The sequence below is a fragment of the Sprattus sprattus genome, assembly GCF_963457725.1.
Source record: "Sprattus sprattus genome assembly, chromosome: 14".
In the NCBI taxonomy this organism is placed as follows: domain Eukaryota; kingdom Metazoa; phylum Chordata; class Actinopteri; order Clupeiformes; family Clupeidae; genus Sprattus; species Sprattus sprattus.
This window is the reverse complement of record NC_137912.1, coordinates 3,815,885-3,841,644: the sequence shown is the minus strand read 5'-3', so window position 1 is coordinate 3,841,644 and position 25,760 is coordinate 3,815,885. Positions and strand designations below refer to the sequence as shown.

At 42.9% G+C, this 25,760-nt stretch overlaps 1 protein-coding gene across 2 annotated transcripts in view; it reads right to left on the bottom strand.

Moving 5' to 3' along the window:
- LOC308375428 (E3 ubiquitin-protein ligase Midline-1-like) overlaps positions 1-25,760 on the bottom strand; it is a 39,597-nt gene continuing 13,837 nt past the window's right edge. Inside the window, exons 1-10 of one of the 2 annotated variants that reach the window (XM_080851576.1) lie at positions 23,198-23,366; positions 20,290-21,058; positions 11,459-11,554; positions 6,726-6,833; positions 5,575-5,723; positions 5,194-5,321; positions 4,229-4,372; positions 2,358-2,519; positions 1,893-2,100; positions 1-1,523 (exon numbers count right to left, since the gene is read on the bottom strand). In XM_080851576.1, the coding sequence (XP_080707702.1) occupies positions 1,175-1,523; positions 1,893-2,100; positions 2,358-2,519; positions 4,229-4,372; positions 5,194-5,321; positions 5,575-5,723; positions 6,726-6,833; positions 11,459-11,554; positions 20,290-20,997 (2,052 nt within the window). In that variant the 5' untranslated portion in view covers positions 20,998-21,058; positions 23,198-23,366 and the 3' untranslated portion in view covers positions 1-1,174. Of the gene's footprint in view, positions 1,524-1,892; positions 2,101-2,357; positions 2,520-4,228; positions 4,373-5,193; positions 5,322-5,574; positions 5,724-6,725; positions 6,834-11,458; positions 11,555-20,289; positions 21,059-23,197; positions 23,367-25,760 lie in introns of those variants that run through there. The other variant, XM_080851575.1, reaches the window with a different exon arrangement.

Below are 25,760 nucleotides of genomic sequence, written 5' to 3'. Positions count from 1 at the left end.
TATTTTCATCTGGAGAATAACAAACAATATCTGCATACCAAGTTGATGAGCTTGATGCCCACTGTTTTCCTTCTTAAGCAAAATGTACTGTAAAATGTTTCTCTTCAAACTACACTAGATATTGACAGTAACATAGAAACACAGCATTAAACACGTGTCGGGGTGCCTTAGCAAAAACCAGTTCCATGGTGCATATGGTGTCAATTTTTAGTCTTGCAATGTTTTTTAAATCTTTCAATTGACCATTTAGTTAAACAAAAATGCAATAAACCAGATTTTCTTATCCATCACACAACCAGACAAAAAATGATGGAGTAACTAATGTTCACATGATGATATAGAGGACGAGAAAGTAAACTGAATTGTAAAATGTCTAGTAATGTATTTTCATTAAATGGATGGAACATCACATCAGTTGCACCATAATATCCATAATTTTTCAAACATAACACCCTTTTCCCTAAATAATCCTTTCCATAAATAAAGCATAAACATAGCTGTGCAAACGTTAGGAATTTTTCTACAATAGATTCAAATTGATTATCTGTTTTCATCCAAATTTGCTCGCTGGAATTGCCTTGGTTGGTAAAGCAAGCCAGCATACAGTATATCAGTCCCTCCAGGATTTTGCCATCTCGCTAAATAACGCAAATTCAAGGATTTCAGGTTGCAATTGTCTTATTACCACAATGTAACAAAATAAAGTCATGCAAATGATTGTATTTAACTCAAAATCACTGCCATCTTTTGAGAATTCCAACAGAAATTTCAGTCGCTTTTGGCCTCCACAATCACCACAAGCCCTTGTGAGATCCTGGCGGGACTGACATATAGTTTTCAAGAAAATGAGCAAGATAACGACATAAATATATTTGCATTTTAGGGCTTTATATTGCACCACAAACAGTGTGGTCTTCCTGCATCCATTTTCCTACTTACTAGAGTGCTACATCTCACATGGAGGGGTGAGAGAAAACAGGTATGGTCCAAGGTGCCAAGGTGGGGGGGGGGGGGGGGGGGGGTTGTTTTAGGTGGCCTGAGTTGGTCCAAAGAGTTCTGAAGCTGCCCATTGCATCTCCCAACAGACCCCCCAAGGTGGCTTTTTATTTTGAGGTCAGTCGAGGAGTTCGACCCCCTCTAGGTGGTCCCGGGATGGGCAGGCCGGTGAGGACAGTCAGTCGAGGAGTTGGACCCCCTCCAGGTGGTCGGGGATGGGCAGGCCGGTGAGCACGGTCAGACACTTGTTCCACACGTTGAAGACGGGACAGACGGGCTGGGAGAAAGACATGTGGAAGGTGTGCAGGTGCTGGGAGCCCACGGCGTCGTAGAAGGCCACGGTGCCAACATCGTAGTCGAGGAGCACGCCAACGCGCCGCAGGTGGGGGGACGGCTCGATGGCCAGCTCCTTGCTGTTGTGGCGCACCACCCAAGAGTTGTTGCAGCGACACAGCACCCACGACGCTGAATTCTTGCCGATCCATTCATGTTTGGGGGCAGACTTGTAGGCAATGCCCACTGCGTACCTTGAGAGCAGAGAGCAGAAATCAGAACTCAGCACAAATTTGAGTTGTCCTACCACTAGCCCTTCTACTCTTAATTGTTGAATGTTAATGTTATATGTTATATGTTTTATCGCTATAGTGTTACAGAGCTACTACGTATATGTTGTTCTTTAAATTGTTGTATGTTAATGTTACATGTTATATGTTTTATTGTTATAGTGTTTTATGTTATTTTTTGGTATATGTTATCTGTATGACGTCTACTGCATAGATGATGATGCTGACCAAGTCGTAAGAATTTTGCTGTGCTGAAGCAATTTGGTGCATGCAACAATAAACACACTTTGACTTTGACTTTGACACTGTACCCATAAGGAATGAATCAATTACCAGCTGCTTCCTCCAATCAGGGCCTCCCAATAATGGCGCCCGCTGTCTATGTAGACGTTTGCGGTGACCCCGTAGCTGCTCTGGCTGCTGAAACGTTCCTTATCATGACTTTTCTTTGAGGATGTCTCATCCCTTTCCACCGTCAGGTTGTCATGGGAGACCTTCAGCTTCCTGTGAGCGGACTTGGGGTCAAGCTTGAATGGTTGACCTGTGCAAGACATCATTGCAGGTTATCTACTTCATGTATATATATAATCCCTATGCACTTTGACCCAGGCTGTGGGTCAAGTTTACAAAAAAATTACAAAAACATTATTTTAGAAAAAGTCTTCAAGTCATCCAAGTATACCAGCCTACATTTGAACTTGTGTTGAAAATGGATTTGTTACGGCATAAATGGTTTATCTTCATAATGCTTTACAAATCATAACATTTTGTTGTTGTTTGTTATTACTGTCGTCTTACTGTTGGTCTTGAGGGTCCCTGGCTCACTGCTGCGGCTACCAGCCTGGTTGATGGCTTTGACGATGAAGATGTACTTGGTCCCACTCTGCAGTCCATGGACAGTGTAGTGGTTCTGCTTGATGTTGGGCACAATCATCCAGCTGTCCATGGAGTTACACAGACCTGGCAGAAAAGAGGCAGTTTGATAGTTGAAAATAGTTTTATAGTATAGTTTTATAGTTATGAAATATTCCTCATATTCTCATACAGTTCTTTAGCCTTACTGACTCCAACACAAAATACTGGAGCACCATACAATCTAGAATGGTTGAAAATTATTTAAAAAAGACCTCATTAAGTGGTAAAATAAGCGTATTCAATCCTCCGAGTGTTTAAACTATTCATAGTAAGGACTAAGGCTTAATGGTACCCAGAAATGTAAAATAATTGCGTCATCTCAGCTGTGTGTAAATCCAGAGTTTGAATTGAATCCTTAATTCAATCAGGTCTCTCGCCTGTAAGAATCATTCACACTCTCCTGGTCCTGACCAGCGTGGATATGCTAGATGCAATACACAGTTCCGCCTGTTATCTGTGTATCTCCTTCCTCTCACAACTAGGCTAGTTTCTCGTACTAATCAGTTTAATCTTGGTCTATAGCTGTAGCTCCAAGCTCACATAAATGGTTATGGCTACTGCTATGTCTTTTTGCAGCATTGAGGTGCTTGACATCTTCAGGCTTATCTCACATGTTCTGACAAGAGGAACGAGATGTGAAATTAGGGGCATGCAACAAGACGCATCATGGAGAAGGATGAAGTGTCACATCAAGTTTACGACTCCAACCAACGATATGCTGAGGACTGCACAAGCTGTGTGAAAACAACCAGTAGCTTTCACTTTCTTCTCTAGTTACTTATTTATTTATTTATTTATGTATTTGTTTGTTTATTTATTACAGACGTGACTGTTACGGCCCAGTACTTTCACCCGAAATAATGTAATATTCAGAAGGGAGCTTTGCAGTCATGATGTCTCCAGTGATTTTTTTTAAAGATTTAATTTTGGGCTTTTTGCCTTAAATCAGATAGGACAGTGAAGGTTTTCGACAGGAAATAAGCTGGAGAGAAGAGGTGGGGAGTGGGATCAGGAAATGATCGCGGGTCGGATTCGAACCCCCCGTGGACGTTCGAGCCCGTTCATGGTCGGGGCTGCTGCTTGCGCTCCATCCTGTGATAGCTTTATTTGTATATTGATACACAGTGATTTGACATAGCAACAACAAAGTAAACATCCCTTTACGCTTTCCTGACATTAAGGTGTCTTTCCCGATATGGGCAGCATGTGATAATCAGTCACAATGGAGAAGTAAGTGGTGAGAGTGCATGGAGTGTGAAAAGCATTCACACACCACTGAAAAGCATTCACACACCACTGAAAAGCATTCACACACCACTGAGCTGTGCGTCCGGGCAGACGGTGGCTGAAAGTGTCCCCTGTGAACTTTTGCTCCCCAGAAATATTTATGTTGCCCTTTACAAAGTCAGTTTTGTGTGACTGGTTCCCAATTAATGTGAAAGGTGCGAACGTGTCCTGTCTGATCCACTTCAATATGAATGTTCTCTGAGGCTGCACTGCATAGTGGGGATGATCAGGGCAACATGGTCTGCTGTTTGTCTATACAGAGATGTGTCCAGCATGTGGGGACTGATGGTTCAAGACATTTGGAAACATTAACACTTGCATGCCAGCCAACATCAGCATTCTGTCTATCATGCATAAATGTTAGTTGTCTACATGATTATTGTTATCAGTATAGAGGAATGTAGTGATATTAGGGGGTAGAAGTTTGCAGTGTAATAAGAAAAAAGGCAGTAACAGTGTTGACTTACTGACGATGTTGGACTGGCCGGTGAAGATGGCGTACTGAAGCTCGTATGACACCACGCTAAACTCATCGTCCGAGGTCCAGTGGACGGTGATGGTGTCATAGGAGGCTGTGCACAGTTCCTCTCTTATATTAGGAGGGTCAGGAGCTGAAAGGGGAAAGAGATGGGCACCAAATCACTATTTTAGATTCTGACTCAGAGTCCCTCTCCAGTCGTTCTGCTCTGAAATGCCTTTAGGGTCTAGGATGGAGACGCTTATCAGGATGGAGCGGTGTGGCCAGAAAGTCAAAGTTCTCTTGTGTGGTTGGGGCTGTTTTTCGCACTGTGTGCACACAAATGAAATGATTCAGCCTAAATCTTTAGCCATCCGGTTGATTTAGTTAGTGTGCTGAGGTCAGGCTCCTTGTCGTTCACATTGCAAAACATGGCAATAATGTTAAGGGATCCTACCTGAAAATTCCATGTCCAAGAACACATTTACTATGATTGAACACTCTATACCAATCTGATAGATATATGGCTTTGCAAAAGAAAGAACCTTTTCTGCAATGATCCCAAATCATATTGCATATTGATAGTTGATCAAGGATTCATGCCTGTTATCCATGGTCCTTCTGTCCTCTGGCTCAAAACAGTTTGAATGACCTTGACCGTGTTTGAGTTTTGACATTTAAACATCAGCACGTTTGAGAATGTTCTAGTTTGGAGGTTTTAGCTCACCAGTCAGAGAATCAGAAACTGCGTGTGTGTGTGTGTGTGTGTGTGTGTGTGTGTGTGTGTGTGTGTGTGTGTGTGTGTGTGTGTGTGTGTGTGTGTGTGTGTGTGTGTGTGTGTGTGTGTGTGTGTGTGTGTGTGTGTGTGTGTGTGTGTGTGTGTGTGTGTGTGTGTGTGTGTGTGTGTGTGTGTGTGTGTGTGTGTGTGTGTGTGTGTGTGTGTGTGTGTGGTTACTGTTGGAGGTTTTGGCTCACCAGTCAGATAATCCAAACTCTCCAGCAACTTCTTTTCCCGGGTGAAGTCAAGGGCAAAAGTGTCAAACGTGTCTGTCAAGTTTATCTCAGGAATCAACACCTGGGACGATGCCGTTGCCATAGAAACTCTGGGGAGAAAAAGAAGCAATCATTCATGGTGTGAAAACAGAGTCTTTTTATTTTCATTTGTTTTTATTAAAATTTCTTCAGGACATAGATAGATAGATAGATAGATAAAACTTTATTGCCACACAACAATGTTGGTGGTATTCTTTTGTCAGAGGTATACACACACACACACACACACACACACACACACACACACACACACTACATGGTATGACCCAACATCTGGGTGTCCCTCTCCGTGGCTGAGCAGACCTGTCAGAGATGCTCTTGGCCGACTGCAGGAAGCGGGCGTGGTCCGTCTCCTTCAGCGTCTGGTCAGCTTGCGTGATGAGGGCGGAGGAGCGATCAATGCACTGCTTGCAGTTGGATATCTGCTGGGCCAGTTTTCGCATGCGCACCACCTAAGCACAGGACACATCACTGCTCATCTCTGCTCATCTCCGCTCATCACTGCTCATCGCTGATTCAGGCAAGCGACCGACTGAAACCACTACATGTCCATGATACACTTTCATCACTATGCATGTTTGAAATTCCTTCTAGCAAAATGACAAAAAAAAAAATGTAAATAGGCATTAATCTTCACAGCTAAAGGTAAAACAAAAAGAAAGATTTAATTGGATTGTTATTCGTCTTTATCTGCCAGAAGAACATGTTGGTGCACATTGCTGTTGTAATCCACATGTAGGTCAAACTAAATAAGAATTACAATAATCCTTTGTATTTCTCTTTGTATTTTCAGCTCTGCTTTTAGCTTTATGCTGTCACAATCTGTGTCAGTCAGTGTGGCAAAAATGTTAAACGCCTATCAGCTACGCCTAAGAAATAAACTAAAAAAAAAACAAGGAAATTCCATCTTTGAACATGAAACGATGCTAATATGTTTAATTACACTGTAAACCCGAACAAGTTCAGAGAACTCAAAACTTTTGATGTAACCGATTACATAAGAAAATTTGAGTACATATATTATTTTTTTTAAGTAAGAATGAGACCCCTTTATTTACCCCCACACAATCATACAGTACCTGTAAAGCTCTTACAATAATCCTTTGTTTTTCTCTTTGTATTTTCTGCTCTGCTTTTAGCTTTATGCTGTCACAATCTGTGTCAGTCAGTGTGGCATCAGCTATCAGCTACGCCTAAGAAATAAACTCGAAAATGTCTGGAGACAAGGAAATTCCATCTTTGAACATGAAACGATGCTAATATATTTAATAACGTTAGCCTTTCAATTAGTTATTCAATATTGCACACCCCCTTCCTGACAGGGGACTGCAGGGGAAACACCATGCCTTGCATTTCACACTTCAACCTCACGTGTACTTGAAAATGTTACCACAAATTATGTCTTGTCTTATTATCAATCTTTGGGTTAATTTCAGTAATAACTGAGTCATTACCTTGCCCTCTTTGATCTTGGTGCCAATGAGTTGCCTTCTCTGATTGATGATTTCAATCAGGAGGTCACACTCATCCATCAGCTTGCCTTCCTGGCGGGATGCATTCACCTGAAGAATCAAAGTCAAAGTAGCTTTATTGTCAATTACTTCAAATGTCAAGACAAACAAAGTAATCAAAGAATGTTTCCCACTCTCCTACTGTGAAACATATAAAGTGCACAGGCACAACAGATCAGACCGGACATTACCTAATACTAAGTAGAACATACAGACAAGACATTACATAGTACAAGTAGAACATACAGGTAAACGTATAGCAGCATAAGTTTCCTTATAAAGTGAGGTTATGGTAGTGCAAAAAAAGGCAATTTGGTAATGGCCATGAATGAACATATAGACAGATGCATAAATAACCGGAAACCAGTATGTCTCGTATGGCACTAGCAGTTTACCCAGAACAGCTCAGTAATGCCCAGGCTTGTGTTGTGTCTCTTTACTTAGCTCCTGACCACATCTTATCGCACAACCTTAAGAAAGGGACGCAGAGGTGGGCACTGTGGCGCAACCAGTAGCCCCGACCACATTCTGGCTTGACGCCCATGGAGGACACAGGTTCGATTCCGGCCCTATCTCCTGTCCACTCCCCACCTCTTCTCCCTCTCATTTCCTGTCCCACTCTTCACTTCAACTATTGATTAAAGGCCAAAAAGCCCAAAAATAAATCAAAAAAGAAAATAAGAAAGGGACGCAGACATGTTCACTGAGGCCATTAAAGGCCTGGATACTAACGGCATTACCAGTGTGCCTCTTATGAACTTCAAGTGAGTTATGCATGTCTCAGTAACATGCTGGCCTCCATTAAACATAACATACAGAGCATACACACAGTGAATGATCAAAGTTCAAAGTCCAAAGTACTTTATTGTCATTGCCACAAAGACAACGAGACAGTAAGGGGCAGCAACAGACTTCTTCCACAGCTAAATAATAATAAATAACAATTAATAAATAGATTAATAAATATCATAAATTAAAAAAAGCAATATACTACATATTGAGGTGCACGTAAACATAAATAAACAACATAAATAAACATAGTTATTGTGTGGATCCCCAGGGCACATACTTTGAGCTTTTTATTATGATTTTAATATTTTAAGCCTATCGGAACATCAGGTTCTGATACGATGTTGACCGTTATTTTATTGCTCCTGCTGCTTGCTTTTATTGATTTTATGTAAAGCACTTTGAATTGCAACTCTTGTACGAAATGTGCTGTATAAATAAAGTCTTACTTACTTACTTACTTACTTTAGTTCCATAAACTCAGTAATCTATGGTAGCCATAAACACCATCTGTCACTCAACATTTCCTACCACTGGATCGTCGGTAATCTCTTTATTCTTTAGATTTAGTTTAAGCAGATACAGTAGTTATGACATATTGATGGATTTCTATGGAGCATGTATATACCATTACTATCTATGAGTTATTAATCATAATATTTACAGCATCAACATGCCAGTGTAATATAGATCTCTGCACAGCCACAACAGATGAATTAAAACACATTCTGCACAGAGTTGTCATAAATAATGATTTCACTGCACCTCACAAAGCTGATATGAGATGAGTATTAATGATCCTGTCAATACAATGTCCTATTTATGATAGGAACCATTCATTTTAGTTAGTCATGCCTTTGTTTTGGTGTCTACTGCGCTTATTGCGTACTTGATCATTGTATAAGTTCAAGTCACTTATGCTTGCCTACAGAGTGATTGCTTGTTCTGCTCCCCCCTACCTAAATGCTCTTGTAAGGGCAAATGTTACACCCAGGATGCTGTGCTCGTCTAGTGAGTGCCGTTTGGCACTGCCGTCTGTGCAAGCACGGCAATCCAGACTATTCTCATTTGTAGTTCCACGTTGGTGGAACAAACTGTCTAGCACTACCAGAGCAGGTGGGTCCCTCTGTACTTTAAGAAGCTTTTGAAGACCCAACTCTTCAGAGAGCACCTCCCTTCCTAACTGGCACTTAGACTAGTGCTTAATTGGCACTTACAGCAGTTACATTCCTGCACTTCTTTTTCTTATGTAAAGTAGTATTTATTGTTACACTAGGTCTCTATTGCTCAAAGCTTGACTGTTCTCTCCTTTGTTCGTCGCTTTGGACAAAAGTGTCTGCTAAATGACTAAATGTATAAGTTGTTTCAATGGGTAAATACAGTCTACAAATGAATAGAAATACCATTGACCAGTGCCATTGTGGTTCATAGCACTGTAGCCAATGTCATAACTCAAAATTATGGAGATTTTTTTGCATCAATTGCAGATTATGTGACTCAGGGTATGAGAGAGACTGTTGTTCAGAAAGGCGGTTTTTTGTTGTTGTTTTTAATTTAATCTCCTTGCTTGGTATAAGCACACAAATGTTCCAAACACAGACTGGAAAAGAGGGCAGTCAGTTTTTTTCTTTTTTTTCTCTCTCTGTGGCTGAGTGTTTTGAGGCAGCAGTAAGCGAATCATTTAACCCGGGGTAATGGCGGCCAGGAACGGGGCCACTTTAAACACAGCAAAAAACACCAAAGAGGAACAATGTTTTTGCTGTAAGGGAAATCAGAGACATTCTATCTACTGATATTTTGTGTTTCTCCGTAAGAGGCCAATTGTGTTTGTAAATCCATAGGAGTTCATAGTTAACGCATGTAGATATGTAGCCTGGCCGTTACCAGCCTGTGACTCCATTTCATGCTTGAAATCAATTCAGGCGGAAATACGTAGGCTGGTGTCACCAGGCTAGTAGGTATGTGCCATTTTCAGTAATAAAATCACATTTGCATTTTGTAACGGAGGGTGTATTCATAGATTCCTGTCGTTCCGTTTTAGCGCTTTAGCGAGAATAAAACTTCCCACCCACCCGGCAACTGTCGGCAGAACTCGACATGAGGCTGAATTAATCATGCACAAGTTCATAACGCAGCCAGTCGCATGCACGTGATTGGACGGGAGCATGCTCCGAGATGGCACTGCGTGTTTTAAAGGGGCAGAGGCATGTAAGAGAGACTCCGAGAGGCCCTGACCTAAATGCAACATGAAAAGCCGGGCGACATTTTCATGGTTCTGTTGACTCACTTCAATGTATTATTGAAAGACACCCAGTCTGTGCACACAAGCAGTGCGTTCTACTAGGCTCACAGGAGGCTAAAATAAGTTGAGAGTGGGGTACAAAGTGGGGCATTCTGCTGGGTCCTTCGTCTCCTTAAGATGTGCACATGTGCACATGGGTCCCACAACCCCTGCGTGACAAACCGCCACCAAGAGAGCTTTGACCCCAGGGGAGATAGCCGACTTCTTCGGTGTGCTATTTCAGCGGATTCACTGAACTATGAACCGGATCAAAGCTAAGCAGTATATCTAAGCTTTTACATCAATATTTGTCCTAGTCCTAGCCCAAAGCCCTTGTGTGAAATATAATCACTGTGGATATCCCTTGGTACTCGCCACATTGTGGCTACTGTTCCGTTGAGAGGTCTGATACATCATGCAGTGGGAAATAATCAAGAAAAGGAATTTGAGCACGTCTCTTTGAATGCCATTCATTTCAGGCACTGTCTCTCTCTCTCTCTCTCTCTCTCTCTCTCTCTCTCTCTCTCTCTCTCTCTCTCTCTCTCTCTCTCGCTCGCTCTCTCTCTCTCTCTCTGTCTCTCTCTCTCTCTTTGGCTTGTGCAACTACTTATAGTTACTCTAGAGTTAGTGGGCAGAACAGCCCAGATGAATTGTCTTAGTTTAGCTTTAAACTTGGTTGTCAACAACTGGTCAAACATAAATGTCTTAGTTTAGCTTTAAACTGGGTTGTCAACAACTGGTCAAACAGAAATGTCTTAGTTTAGCTTTAAACTGGGTTGTCAACAACTGGTCAAACAGAAATGTCTAAGTTTAGCTTTAAACTGGGTTGTCAACAACTGGTCAAACAGAAATGTCTTAATTTAGCTTTAAACTGGGTTGTCAACAACTGGTCAAACAGAACTCAGGCTACTAGCCCAGCTGGCATTCTCTGTCTTCTGATCATAAAAGATGGTGACAGCTGCGATGCCATGCCATTCCGATTATGCATTGAGGCTTAATGACTCATGGCCCAGAATGCACCATGCTTGTGCCAGGCATCTCCAGCCCCTCCTTCTGTCTTAATCTTCTATTTTTAAATATGAGCAAAATACAATCTACTAAAATCTTATTTTGTTCATATATTATTATACGTCACAATTCACATTCAGTTATATACTGTATTTCACATCATGCACACAGTGTTGGTATGACTTATAAAGTATTGCACGCTCTGTTGACTATTTTATGATTCTAAACTATTCATTAGCTCCAGATCCGGTGGTTGAATTTGAATATGATTTGAGAAGATCCGGGCCAATTGTATTTTTATTTAGTAAAGATCTGAGTAAAAGGCTTAATGCTAAGAGCTGTTCTAATGACAGTTGCATTGTCACAACAACCATTCTTCTGTAGTGTTCTCGGTGTAGGAGAACTGCACACCAAAACATTCATTATACTTCAGGACAGGCTGACCTTTATCAAGTATTCCGGAACTTGCTACAATCTAATCTTGGCATTATACAAGTTACGACCAGTTACAATCCTCGCTGGAGCTATATGCATGCACAGAAACATTCATATACATTCAGCCAGAGAGCAGACAGAAGCAACAGATTGGAGAACTCACCTCCACATGTTGACAGGTCTGAATCAACTTCCCCATCAGGGATTCCAGCTCATTATTCCTCTTGATCAGACTGCCTAGGTTAGACTCCAGCGCTTGCTGGAAAATAGGGAAAGAGAGAAACTTAATTTGTCTGCAGACAAGATGACACACCAGAGACAGAGATCTAGAGAGTTTGTCACATGTCACTGTCAAATCTGTCAATTCACAAAAAAAAACTCTCGGGACAGGGACACAGAGCACCCCTAGATTTAAAGGTTCCCAGAACAACAACTGATTGTAGCATCGAAGCTACAAAAGACTAAAACAAGCTACAGTAAGACTGACTTATCTGAATTCCCCCTGCTGGTCCTGCTATCCAGCCCTTGCCCCCCAGTCGTCCTCTCCCCATTGAGGGGGAATTGGTGACTAACCTCTGGCCGGTGCCCTCCCTGATGCCTCCTCATGCTGAGCGGTTTGAGTGCGACCCGGGAGAGCGAAGCGGTGCTATGACTGGGAGAAGCGACTGGGAAAGAGCGGCTCAGAACCAAGCCATGCGTGAACTCACTCAGCCGAGAAATGGAGCATCAAAGCCCCTACTGACAGCCAGTCTACCTATGAGCGGAGCGTCTTTATGTAAGCACTTCCTTTCTCTCTCCCCCCTCTCTCCGCTGCCCCGGAACAAGCATACTCCATCTCTTCTTTATTTTGAATATCATCATATTATGGTCTGGCAGACCACATTAAGCTATGCAGGGATGGTCAGCAAGGATTAAATGCTGCTCCCCTATGGGTATGCCCAATGAACAGACGCAGAGGGGGGATTGTGACGGAGTTTACCAGTTAATGGATGGCCTTAATACTCTGCTGACACAAAAGGACTTTACATTCTGCGGATCTGACCTCAACATTGATTTCTAGATTCTAAATATACTCCACGTCCATTGATATGAGGACCCTCCAAGCGTTTGTCCAAGTGTTAAAAAATATTGAAAGAGCCACAAAATATGCAATGCTAGCACACTTTATTTTTCATCAGTTTTCCTTCATTACATCCTTATATTATATATATATACTTCGTGGACTATAGAAATAGGACTTTGATAAACACCAGTAAAGCACTGACTTTCCTGAAAGCCGATGTGAATTTAAAAGTGAACTCAGGCACCTAGGGAACACTGCAACATACACAGAAGTGACATGTCTTTGGCAGCTGTGTTCTGATGGCAAAGAAATCTAGAAGGGAGGTTCGTCTTTCATCTATTCCTTCTGTTGAAAGAGTGAAGAGGAGTGAGGTAATATCATTTCCCTTGGGTAAACAAACTTCATCAGAGCAAAGATGGCATCACCCTACTCTGGGGACGGAATTCAATAAGCTCTCGTTCCTCGTATGCACACAGATACAGATAAGAGCTGAAGGCAGACAATAGAGAATAGAAAGGTGACGTGGAAACAGAGACATGGTTAGATCCCATGGGTGCAGTACAAGTGGAGTTAGAAATGTTTGTGCAAGCTTAGAATTTCAATAAAAAAGTACTGTGATACTGTGCATTGAAAACATATGGCATGTGTTGTCATGTAGTGTCACATAGCTGTAAGCTGCTATCAAAGCACACTAGCGGAGAGCCCACAGATGCTTGTGAAAATGTAACGACTGGAAATGAATACTGTCTGTGACGTTTACAGGGGGATTACTGGGAGCATCAAACAATAGCCTACTCAAGCACTGAAAATGAAGCTGTATATTGAGGTATTAATATTGCTGATTTCAGTGGGACCATATAAAGCACAGTTCTGGAGGTTCAGTGCTCTTTGCTGCTACACGAAGCATGGTATGTGCTCGGCAGTGTTGTGCAAGTTCACACTTCTTATGAACTAGTTCAATGTTCAGTTCATACAAGTAAACATGAATAGTTCCAGTTCATAGTTCACCATTTAAATTCTGAAGTAGTTCAAAGTTCAGTTCATTTCAAAGTTTTAAGGGCGAAAGTAAGAATTAAAGACTTTATTAAAGAAAACTTTATCCATCGCTACCCCTTGGCTTAAAATGCACTTCATATGTATCAATTCCTAAAAATGTTTATTTTTTATTATAATTGCTTATTGCTGAATAATTATTGCTAATTTTCATGGGTAACGTAGTGCGAAGTCGAGTTAGTTGGTTTATGTGAGGCTACATCGCGGATATTAAACGGGTACTGAGCAACGACACGGTGCAAGCATTCGATTTAGAGAGCATCTCTCCTCAGGAGAAGGAAAACATTCCGTAACGTTTTAGCTAGACCTCAGAGGCGCCGGACCTCAGATAATATGAACGTGTTCACTCTTCAAATGTATTATTTGTTATTAAGTTGCGTTCAGTTCATCGTTCTCATAAAAATGAACGAGTTCAATGAACGCGTTTATTTGAACTCGTTCATGCACAACACTGGTGCTTGGAGCCTAGACCTCAGGTGCTGACATCAGCTCCACTAAAGATGACAGTGAACCAGGCCTATCACAAATGGCAGGATGTCTTTCCTAAAGCATCCTTGACATTCCCAAAAAAATAAAAGGGGAAAGAATCCAAACCGATCGTCTACTCAGTCAGTCACTGTCACAATGGCATGCACTCATAATAGAAACAGCCATTCAGATGTGAGACCACCTGCCTCCCCGAAGAGGAAACAAATCCTTGGTGTCATTTGACAATAAAAGCCCCACAAGCACATTACAACACCGTTTATGACCGCAAATACTGTAAATCTAATCACTTGATGCATTTGCAGTCAGTTGAAGAGTGATGAGTCCGTGTCCCCCCCCCCCCCCCCCCCCTCTGTACACAAAGACTCCCACTGCCATGTGGTGCTCTATATTTCTTGTCTAACTCCAAATACAACCCATCTGTCTGTCTTGGGCAGATAAACACCCTGATTATGTTTATTGCTGAGACAAGCAGCTTTGAGCCAACCCACAGCAAGAGTCAGTCACTTAAGTGTAAACATCATTGGGAGAGGAGGGGGGGGGCTAGGGACTGACCGAGCGCACAGCAGAGAGAGAAGAAGAAGAAAGAGAAAAAGTCAATATGTATCCGCAAGTCTGTAGGATAAATCTTGATAATCTTCCACCCACGGTCAGACTTTGATACACTAGGTTTGGATTATGGAGGAGTAGGCTTCCAAAATTGTTACCAAGTAGACAAAACTGATAATAGGTCAGTGCTCCAATCAAGAGGTTTCTTTCCTTAAACGCTGCATCCTTGTATAGACGTGTGTCGTCATGGCAAGTGTGTATGTTCCATGTGTTCATACATATGTGTGCCCGGGAGAGAGATGGGGAGAAAGGAAGGAAAGGGCTGCTGTCTCTTCAACCTGTGTTGTTGCTTAGGGGCCAGATGGTGAAGAGATGGAACTGTGTTCCTTTTTTCTTTTCTTTTTTTACGCTACTTGCCTTTTACAAGCCCCTGGCTTTTAGTCACTCTCTCTAACGCACACTCACCCACCCACCCACGCATGCACACACACACACACACACACACACACACACACACACACACACACGCACGCACACACACACACAAACACACACACACACACACACACACACACACACACCTACACACACACACACACACTCACATACATTCACATGTAAAAACACCCACACACTGAGCATGGTCTTTGTCCATGTACAGTACACAATGACACAATATACAGCAGTGAGCAATAATCATGACATATTTTCAGAGCTATGTATTTATGAATAAATAGGGCAGGAGTTAGAGTGTGCTTGAGTGGAAAGACCTGATGTTTTTCTTTTGGACTGTAGATGTCAATGTTGCCATTCAGATCACAAGCTACGCTAAGCAGCTTAGCTCTCACTACCGTTTGAAGCACACAAGCAATATTCATGCAAGCCAAACTAAAGATAACACTATATAGTATTAATAAAATCAAGTGTTGACCATTCTAAAATATTTTTTTTTTTTACAAAAATACAGCCTACTGATTATAGTTAAAACAGGTCTGCTACACCTTAACAGCATTTTCTGAACCTAGAATCTCTCTTTCTACTTTAAATGTTGCAGAGAGATAGTTCTGTTATCCAACTGTCACATTTTCCAGCTACCTTCATAACCAGAACTAGTTCATTACAAACTGTGTTTTATATGAAAACCCAGTCTTAAATGAAAATCTGGTTTGAGCACTTCAAACTCTAGCTGGTGCTATAGGAAACGCTTTGAGATTTTAAAAGACTGCCCTCTACCCTGCTAAAGCGTTGACGACGAGTGCCTCAGGCCAGTGCTTTTGAAGGCTTTTCTATTGAACATCATTCATTAGCTTTCCTCCACTATCCCATCTTTAATGTTTATATTTCATAATCCCTCGCCCTTATTAGAAACATGGAGGGATGAAAGATAGGAGAGTTAAGTCGACTTCCTCTCCTATTATTGAGTAGATGAAGCAGATAACACGTTCACTGGCTTATTAAATTCCTCTAAGTGTAACCTGTAGTATCTGATTCAGCATGACACAGCATGTAACCTCACTTAATAATCTTCAGTGTATTGTTGTCTGGACACATCCTTTTTCCGGTGATTCAGACAGCAACACAATAGCATAACACGCTTTTCTGACCTTGACTGTGTGTGGCAGTTGGGGCTGGGAGCTAGACTAGGCTAGAGAGGAAGACAGAAATAGTCACAACCAACTGTCATCCCCGAGCCATACTTTTGTTTCCTCCAGTCTGAACTCTTGATTCTGCAAGACCACACTATTTTAAACAGTTTCCTCTTCCCCCTCTGCGGAATCTAAACAAGGGATGAGAATAGAACCTAGCACACCGTCGTGGCAGACGGACTGGATTCAACAGACACAATTCCTTTCAGTTGGTTAAGGAAGTCGCATATATAAAAATGATAAAATGGCTGTTTTGTCACGGATTAAAACCAAGCACCACATACACACGTTCGAAGTTCCGAAACAAATATTATTCCAGTGTGTCAGATTTATCTGATTAATGTTTCCACGAATATAGTTCACAGAAAATGAATATTTTCAATAAAAAATACAGTTATAGGAACGTATGGCAGCTCTTTTTTCTGGCAAAGCCTGATCTTACTGAATTTAATTACTCGATGGGGGCTGCTCGGTGATAAATATTCCCTGTTAAACGTTCTCCTCTTCGGAAGCAGCTTGAAAACATCTGTGCCAGTAACATGGCTGATCAAATGAGTAATTTAGATAGTAAGTAAGTAAGTAAATAAGTAAGACTTTATTTATATAGCAAATTTCGTACAAGAGTTGCAATTTAAAGTGCTTTACATAAAATCAATAAAAGCAAGCAGCAGGAGCAATAAAATAATGGTCAACATCGTATCAGAACCTGATGTTCCGATAGGCTTCTTGAAATATTAAAATCATAATAAAAGTAATAAAACCCTTCTGCTTAGATACAGTTATCCTCACTCTGTACGTCCCTCAGTAGTTCATTTTTAAAAGCTGAACTTGTGAAATGGACACTTCAAGCACAAGTCTTTTAATGTAGGACCAAAGAAAGACTTCTCTACACAATCTCAAATGATCTTGGTTTAAATGAGTTTGTGAGTACAGAGAGTAAGAACTTTTTTTTTGTCAAATCTGTGTGGAACCCACTGGAATCTGCCTCAAACTATGATTTTCTATGAACATTGCCCTTTTGAAATTGTAATAAATTGACAAGAAAGATGGAACAAGTCATTCTGGCACTGGCACTGGCGAGATAGATCAAACCAAAACTCTCTGAAACAACATTCTGAAAATAAAACTTATCTTTTGAAGCTTTTTTCCCTCCCACAGTGCACAGTGGAAATATTCACCTTCACCACATTAACACTTCCTGTAATCATTTTGGATATTTAGGGGTCAACGAGGTGGGGGTTAACAACATCTTAACCCTTCAACCTTTCCCTCAGTAGAACCCATGACAGCTGGTATTTTCTGAGCTTGCCAGACTTGACAGGTGTCCAGATTTGCTTTGACCCTGTTGTGAGAATTGGAACACACAACAGTGGACCAAAACCCTACATATGTCAAAATATGACCGTTCGACATTGGTATTTTCCATATGTCTCCATCATTAAATGCTCGCTCTAACAGTTGACCTTTAGAAGGGTTTCCATGCAGGCATTAACTGTGACCACGGGGAGTAGTAGCTTACTCTCCGTTTTAAGAGGGAGAATTAAGAGCCGAGCCAAAAAAGCAGCCCTCCGTGTCCTACTTCCTACTTCCCACTTCCCAGTCTCCCAAACTCATTCCGGCTGGTTTAACCCTGTCAGCTCACATCATTCCGTGTCGCCCTCTCAACACGGCGGCGGCTTTCCTCCTCGTGTTTAAAAACACAGCTAAGAGGGAAGCGATAATTACAGCTTCACCAGGCTAGCTGGGATGCACAGGAGCACAGCTGCTCGAATCCATCATCCAGCGACCGGCTAACAGATCCATCCACAGGGGAGTGGTGGTTAGGGCTGCAACTAACGATTATTTTGGTAATCGATTAATCTATCAACTTTTTTTCCGATTAATCGACTAATCTAATCATTATTTCCATAAATTTAAAAAATGATTCAAAATGTTGGAATTTGAATTTCAAATGTATTTGTAACAAGTTAATACAAATGTAATCATCATAATAAATAAATGGTGGTGGTGGGGGGGTTCAGACACCTCTGCCTGATACCTCACCCCACCTGGGAGCCATTTACATTTAATTTACATTTTGCAGACGCTTTTATCCAAAGCGACTTACAAGGATGTACGTATATACATTTTACATTTTTACACTGATGGCACACTGTACATCAGGAGCAATTAGGGGTTCAGTGTCTTGCTCAGCGACACGTCGACAGGGAATTGAACCAGCAACCTTCTGATTACTAAGCGACTTCTCTACCTTCTGTACCACTGTCGCCCCCAAGACACCTCTGCCTGAGACCCCAGTGGTGTTGGTGGTGGGGGGGGATGGAGGGTTCAGACACCTCTGCCTGAGACCTCGCCACACCTGGGAACCCGACCGGACGAGGTGAGAATGGGGCCATTTCCCAGTGGCTTCCGCATTGGCGCTGCCATGCTCAATTAGCCCGCCCCACTGCGGGGAGAGTGCAATTAGCACTGCTTAACCTGCACCCTGAAGAAGCCTGATCCACTCTCAAGATCGCTAATGAGGATCACGGTGCAGGGGCTTTGCACACACAGCTTGCCTCATGCTGATCCAGCGTGGGGCTCTTGACTTTTAGGGAGCCATGTATTATTTATGGGAATTCGCTTGTGTGTCAGTCAGGGCAGACTGCGCAAGAGCTCTCTGCCGCACAATAGATGTGAGAGGGTTCATTGTGAAGGATGGTTCCCTGCATGCTCTAAAAGCTGTGCTGAGTGACTCACATCCTTAGTTCATTAAAACAAAGGAAGTTTATTAAAGGGGACGCTTATTCCCTCCATCGAATGCACTCCAGTTGGCCGTTGACTGTGCATGGTGTCTTCAATATTTCCAGACATATGGAGGTGCACTCGGGATCTTGACTGTACTTGAGATTTTGAGGTCATAGCTCGTTTCAATCTTGTTTACAGAAACATAAACATGATTCATACTATCCACACAATGTGCGAAGTGCAAAAAGATCTGATTCAAGGGAAAAGCGTATCTCTGACTGACCTATATTCTCACGTCACTGTGACGTCACTGGGAACTTAAGGCAAGAGACGAATGTCCCTATGAGTCATGGGGCCCCATGCTGTCATGTTTCCAGTGACTGTGCTGACTGTGTGTCCTCTGTAGTTCGACAATAGCAAATGAGATGAGCTGCCTCATTCACAAGCAGTTAGCATTAAAGAACGGTCTTTGAGAAAAACAAGTGCTAAAATCTGTCAGTATGCCACAATCCATTAAAAACACTAATGTAACGTTACCAACAGAGGCCTTCAGTGTACATGCACTGTAAACCCAGACAGTTCTACTAACTCATTATCATTATGTAGTACTTAAAACCTGGTATTTAGTTGACCCAACTTTAAATGTATTAGTTTTCTGAGCAAGTGCAGAAGTTTTAATTGTATTGGAATGTATTTGTTTGAGTTAACTTTGCCTGATAACTCCAAAAAAATTTGTATCTGACGTCATCAACGTCGTTGAGAACACCATTGCAAAGCTCTTGTGATGAGAGACGGAGACAGCAGACTTAAGGTAGAGGAGTCGTTTAGTAATCCAGAGGTTGGAAGGTTGCTAATTCGATTCCCCACTGCTCCTTACCAAGTGTAAAAGTGTGAACCCCTAAACTGCTCCTGATCAATGCAAAATTCCTTGTAAATCACTTTGGATAAAAGCGTCTGCTAAATAACAGATGTACATGTACATCTGGCAACACTGGGAAGGCTGTCGACCAATGGCAGTTCTCTCTACAGTAAGAGCTTGCGCAAGAAGTTGGAACGGAAGGAAGATACCCTTTCAAAAACTTGTAAGCGCGTAATACTGTAACTAGTTTGCGAAAGACCCAGAGAAACACAAATATCTGACGAGGCTAAATCCTTTGCGATTTTGGAATAATATGAGTTCAGTGAACTCAAAAATTATGAAAATGATTAAAAAAAAAATCAGTATAGCCGATGTATAATTTTTGAGTTAAGTTTACTTAAAAAAAATAATATATGTACTCAAATTTTCTTATGTAATCGGTTACATCAAAAGTTTTGAGTTCTCTGAACTTGTTCAGGTTTACAGTGTGCTCTAAGTTTCATAGTCAACTTTAATATAACTGGTTTGTTATTTTTTTGTCCACAATGAGAGATGCCAGAACTCCACTGCTTTTTTTTGAAAAAAATAAGAACAGCGAAAACTTCGCTCACCTTGAGCTTCTCGTAGCGATCGTTCAGCGCTGCCACCTGGTGGTCGCGGTGCCGGCCCACCAGCTTGCAGAGTGAGCAGATGAGCTGCTCGTCGGTGACACAGTACATGTTCACCTTCTCGTCCTCGTGCTCCAAGCACTGCAGGCCGCGCAGGTGCGTGTCGGGGAGGGGCTCGATGAGCCGATGGCCGGTGAAGGGCTTCTTGTTGGGGTGCGTGGCGCGCAGGCACTCCTCGCAGTAGGACACCTCGCAGGTGACGCACGTCTTCACCGCGTCCTGCGGCGGGTCCTGCTCGCAGAACTGGCACTGTATGGGTTCGGGGAGCGGCATGGTTGTTGTTGTCATGGCGGCGAGATGGTGGTGGCGCCCGTCCTCGGTGGGCGAGCTAGGCCCACTCGGGGGCAGCAGCTGCAGGGCGTTGGACGAGTGGGAGGAGGAGGCCCGCTGCACGCGGTCGATGATGTTCTGGAGTGTGACGTTGCGTTTGAGTCCGTCCAGGCCGCGATGCGGGCTCAGAGAGATGACATAGCGGCACGTGGGGCACTGGAAGGCGCCGATGGACTGCACGGGTTCGTTGGAGGCGCAGTGGGAGACCAGGATGCGGTGGGCGCAACCGAAACACAGGCTGTGGGCGCAGGGCAAGAGCAGCGGGTCCTCAAAGAGCTCCAGGCAGATTGGGCAAGTCAGCTCCGACTCCAGCGCGTCCATCCTTTCAGGCGGAGCCACAAGGGGATGTCGTCAGCGAAATCCAGGGAAGCCGCACAGCTATCTGCAAGAGAGGAGACGGCAGAGCGGTGGGGTTAGAGGAGGATGTTTGGTTAAACATGCACAGAAAATGGGACGCAGTGGGGCTGTCAACATTCGCTGCATGGGTTTCGGAATAAACGGATGGAGACGACAAATGCAGAGAGTGAATGAACATCGCTGTGCCAAAATGGGGTCACGAACCACAGTACTTTCACTCACTAGATTGACTAGTTCAAGTGAAATAAAAAAGGTGCATCTTCATAGAAATTAATGTTTACACAATTCTAACAAACTTGTGCTTCCTGCCTTACTGGTTTTCCCTGTTCCCTACCACTCCCCAGTGTTGGCTTCAAACGCTACACTCTGTACTGAACCCTGATCGTACGTATGCTACTCTTACCTTAGGACTTCTTCCAGAGTCCCCCCCCTTCACTCAATGTTATTTCAAAAGGAAACTTAAGGCAGCAATAATCAAAAAAAGGAAATTAGAGTAGATTAGGTTATTATTTTAGGTATTTTCGGACTGACAAAAATGTTCTGTTTTTAATTCTCAGTTTTAATGTAAATGTTGTTTTCTAAGTCTGTGTTTTGGTCACCAACATTGATCATGCTGTACTGCATTTTATAATTTGTATTGTAATGTCTTTTGCCTGGACCCCAGGAAGAAGAGTCTCCACTACGGTGTAGACTAATGGGGATCTTTAATAAACTCAACTAAACTCCATAACTGTCACCTGACTTGGAGTATAACTCAGATATAGTCACATCACTGTTTGTTAGCATCTAGCATCTCGCTAACAAGCTGTTAATAACCTGGTAATTACACATGTTGTACTGACCTCCTTTTGCATTTTAACAAAATACCTCAACATTACATTCACCTGTACTGACCTTTGGGCAACAAATGAATCATCCCTCTCCATCTAAGTACTGAGTTTATGAGTATGTATGAGCAGTGGTGTAGTGGTCCCTGGAGAAGTGGGTATACTCTTAATGTTTTTAAGCAGCCCATACAGCACAGGATAAACACCCTGTTTTAAGAAGTGGTAATACGCAATGCTGCCTGAAAAATAAGTGGGTATACTCCGTATACCTGCGTATACCCTGGACTACACCACTGTACCACACACATACACACACACACACACACACACACACACACACACACACACACACACACACACACACACACACACACACACACACACACACACACACACCTGAGTCTGTGTCTGTGTCACTTCCCCTTTGACACACTATGGTACTTATAGAGAAACAGTATTAGTCAGGGAGGGTGAGTTATCAACCCCGTGGCGGAGGCTGCCGCTGCCCGAGCCTTTGCGATGTTTGGCCACTGCAGGGACCCATACCCTCACTGCCCCACTTCCCAAACACTTGGACTCGCTGCCCTTAAAGCCAGTTTCCCTCACTGCCCCACTTCCCAAACACTTGGACTCGCTGCCCTGAAAGCCAGATTCCCATCTCTGAGTCAGCCTAGCAATAGCAACATGACTTTAGGGGAAACACAATTGCACTGAGTGGCAAAAACATGTTTTTGAAACAGCAGCCATAACAAAAACATTGAGAGACTACTCGACTTTGGCTCGGCTGCTATAGTTAATGTTATTGAGGATGTTTTAAAAAGGAACATGGGAACAGTTTGTGGAAGTCCCGCTATAGTAGACATGACTGATAACAATTAATTTGCATTTCATTTCAAATAAATGGAAAATGTCTAGTTACATGACATGCAAATGTGTACTTCTATTGCACATTCTTGAAAACATGTATGCATCATAAGTGCAAGAGATATGCATTTTTACAAATGTAATTCACCTACTCTTAAGCCACTGTAAATACCAACCTCCAACATGTTTCTAGCTGAATTACTTTCTCGCTCACTCACACACACACATACTGTGTACACCTCTCTTTAGCTCTACTCTTGTACTGACTGAACCACATTGTGAAGTTATGGAGCTAAGTGCTCAATAAGCCTGAATGAGATTCCGTAAAGATGCACACCAACCTATAATTTACTTACGAGTGATCCTCTGACACTTAAGTCCTCTCTCTCTCCCTCACTCTCTCTCTCTCTCTATCTCTCTCTCTCTCTCATACATACAGACAGACACGGTCACACACACATAGTCTCACTCACGCAGTAAAACATGGCCACGACCCACCGACGGATTTCGCCCCGCTGTACTTTGTGGAGCCATGTCTTTGGCGGACGACGCGAGCTAACGAGCCAAATCCCCTGACTGCCCGAAGAGCCCGCTGATCCCGAGCTAGACACAGCTCAAGCAAGTCTGAGACGACTTAATAGGTGGCATGACTGTCTCCACACACACACTCGCCCAGTGCCCTGGGATTATTCCGCAAGCAGGAGCAGGAGCAGGAGCGCCCGTCTGATAAACTCAGTGATCTGGCTGGAGCCTTTTTCTTTTTTTTTTTTTACGGTACAACAGGAAAGCTCCCATTCCCAACAATTCCAGGAAAGCCAGTTTCCTCTACTCGACACAGTCGCTGTGCCTGTGAACTCTGGCAGGAGGCAAGGGTGTGTGTGTGTGTGTGTGTGTGTGTGTGTGTGTGTGTGTGTGTGTGTGTGTGTGTGTGTTGTGTGTGTGTTGAGTTTGTCTATGTGTGTGTGTATGTGTGTTTGTGTGTGTGTTGCATTTGTCTATGTGAGTGTGTGTGTGTGTGTGTGTGTGTGTGTGTGTTAAAAGCTGTTTGGCTGTGTGCAAGCCTTATACTCAGAACACACTCACTGAACATGTCATACTCACACTCACACATGTCAGACACAACACATTGAGGGAGGTAAAGAAGTGGGTCTGGCATTAAGTGTGTGCTCTATGTGTGTATGATATTTACTCTCTGACACACACACACACACACACACACACACACACACACACACACACACACACACACACACACACATCCACTATTATAAAGAAACTGACAAGTAGGCCTATTGAAACAGAGCTGTTGTAAAGTGAGGGTTTCTAATGGCACTTGTACAGGCAAGCCCTTTTTTCTCCTTGTGGAGGGATACCAATCACAGAGATGCAGCCAATCAGTTTGTTTAGGAGGAAGTGGCCAAGAGTCTTGAGAAGTTAGAAGGAACTACAAGACAATGCTTTAAGTTTGACTTTTTATGTACTATACTGGGCCTAGTTTCCCGATAACGACGTATCTTAACGGCCTACATGGATTTTGGCGACATCATAGACTCATCATTGCCGTAAGTGCGGCGTCGGGAAACCGCTCTGCAATATCCCTCTTACGACCGATTTCAAGTCCTTTTTAGCGTTCGGGAAACTGGGCCCTGTATTATACAAAGCTATGTTGGCGTGATCAGTAAATATTAATATATCCACATGTGCAGCTGCACAATTATGGGTTCCTCTGACCTGAATCTGAGTGTGTTCATCCATGCTGTTGTTTGTGTTTGTGTATTTGTCTTTGAGATGACAGGTATTTTATCTACCAATGGCAATTGCATCCTGTGTGGATCCTACACAGTCAAAATCCTCTTCCCACCCCCCTGTCCGCCACAGAATACACAGCACAGCTCGGCCACAGAATACACAGCATAGCTTTGCCACAGAACACACAGCACAGCTAACTCTGCCACGGAATACACAACACAGCTAACTCTGCCACAGAATACACAGCACAGCTAACTCTGCCACAGAATACACAGCACAGCTAACTCTGCCACAGAATACACAGCACAGCTCTGACACAGAATACACAGCATAGCTAACTCTTTGCCACAGAGAACACAGCACTGCTAACTCTGCCTCAGAATACACAGCACAGCTAACTCTTTGCCACAGAGAACACAGCACTGCTAACTCTGCCACAGAATACACAGCACGGCTAAACTTGCAACAGAATACACAGCACAGCTAACTCTGACACAGAATACACAGCACAAATAACTCTGCCACAGAATACACAGCACAGCTCTGACACAGAATACACAGCACAGCTAACTCTTTGCCACAGAGAACACAGTACTGCTAACTCTGCCTCAGAATACACAGCACAGCTAACTCTGCCACAGAATACACAGCACAGCTAACTCTGCCACAGAAAACACAGCACAGCTAACAGCTAACCCTGCCACAGAGTACACAGCACAGCTAACTCTGCCACAGAATACACAACTAAATCTGCCACTGAACACACAGCACAGCTAACAGCCAACTCTTTCACAGAATGCACAGCACAGCTTTGCAACAGAACACACAGCACAGCTTTGCAACAGAACACACAGCACAGCTAACACTGCCACAGAATACACAGCACAGCTAACTCTGCCACAGAATACACAGCACAGCTAACAGCTAACTCTGCCTCAGAATACACAACACAGCTAACTCTGCAACAGAATACCCAGCACAGCTAACTCTGCCACAGAATACACAGCACAGCTCTGCCTTAAAATACGCAGTGCAGCTCACATCACAGCTGTCGAGTTGAGGTAAAAAGCCCGTTGACACTATAAAGGCAATAAGCCACGGCAAACCAGATTATCCACATATGTATGCATGGATTCACAGATGCATACATATTTCTGTGTATTACTTTTTTTTTAAGTCACTTAATCGAGCATTACAGAAATACAGTTTCAGTACAGAAAAGCTTCTGCAGTTAAACAAAGGCTCCAAAACTGTGATATATAAGTTGTCAAATACCCTCAAAGAAGT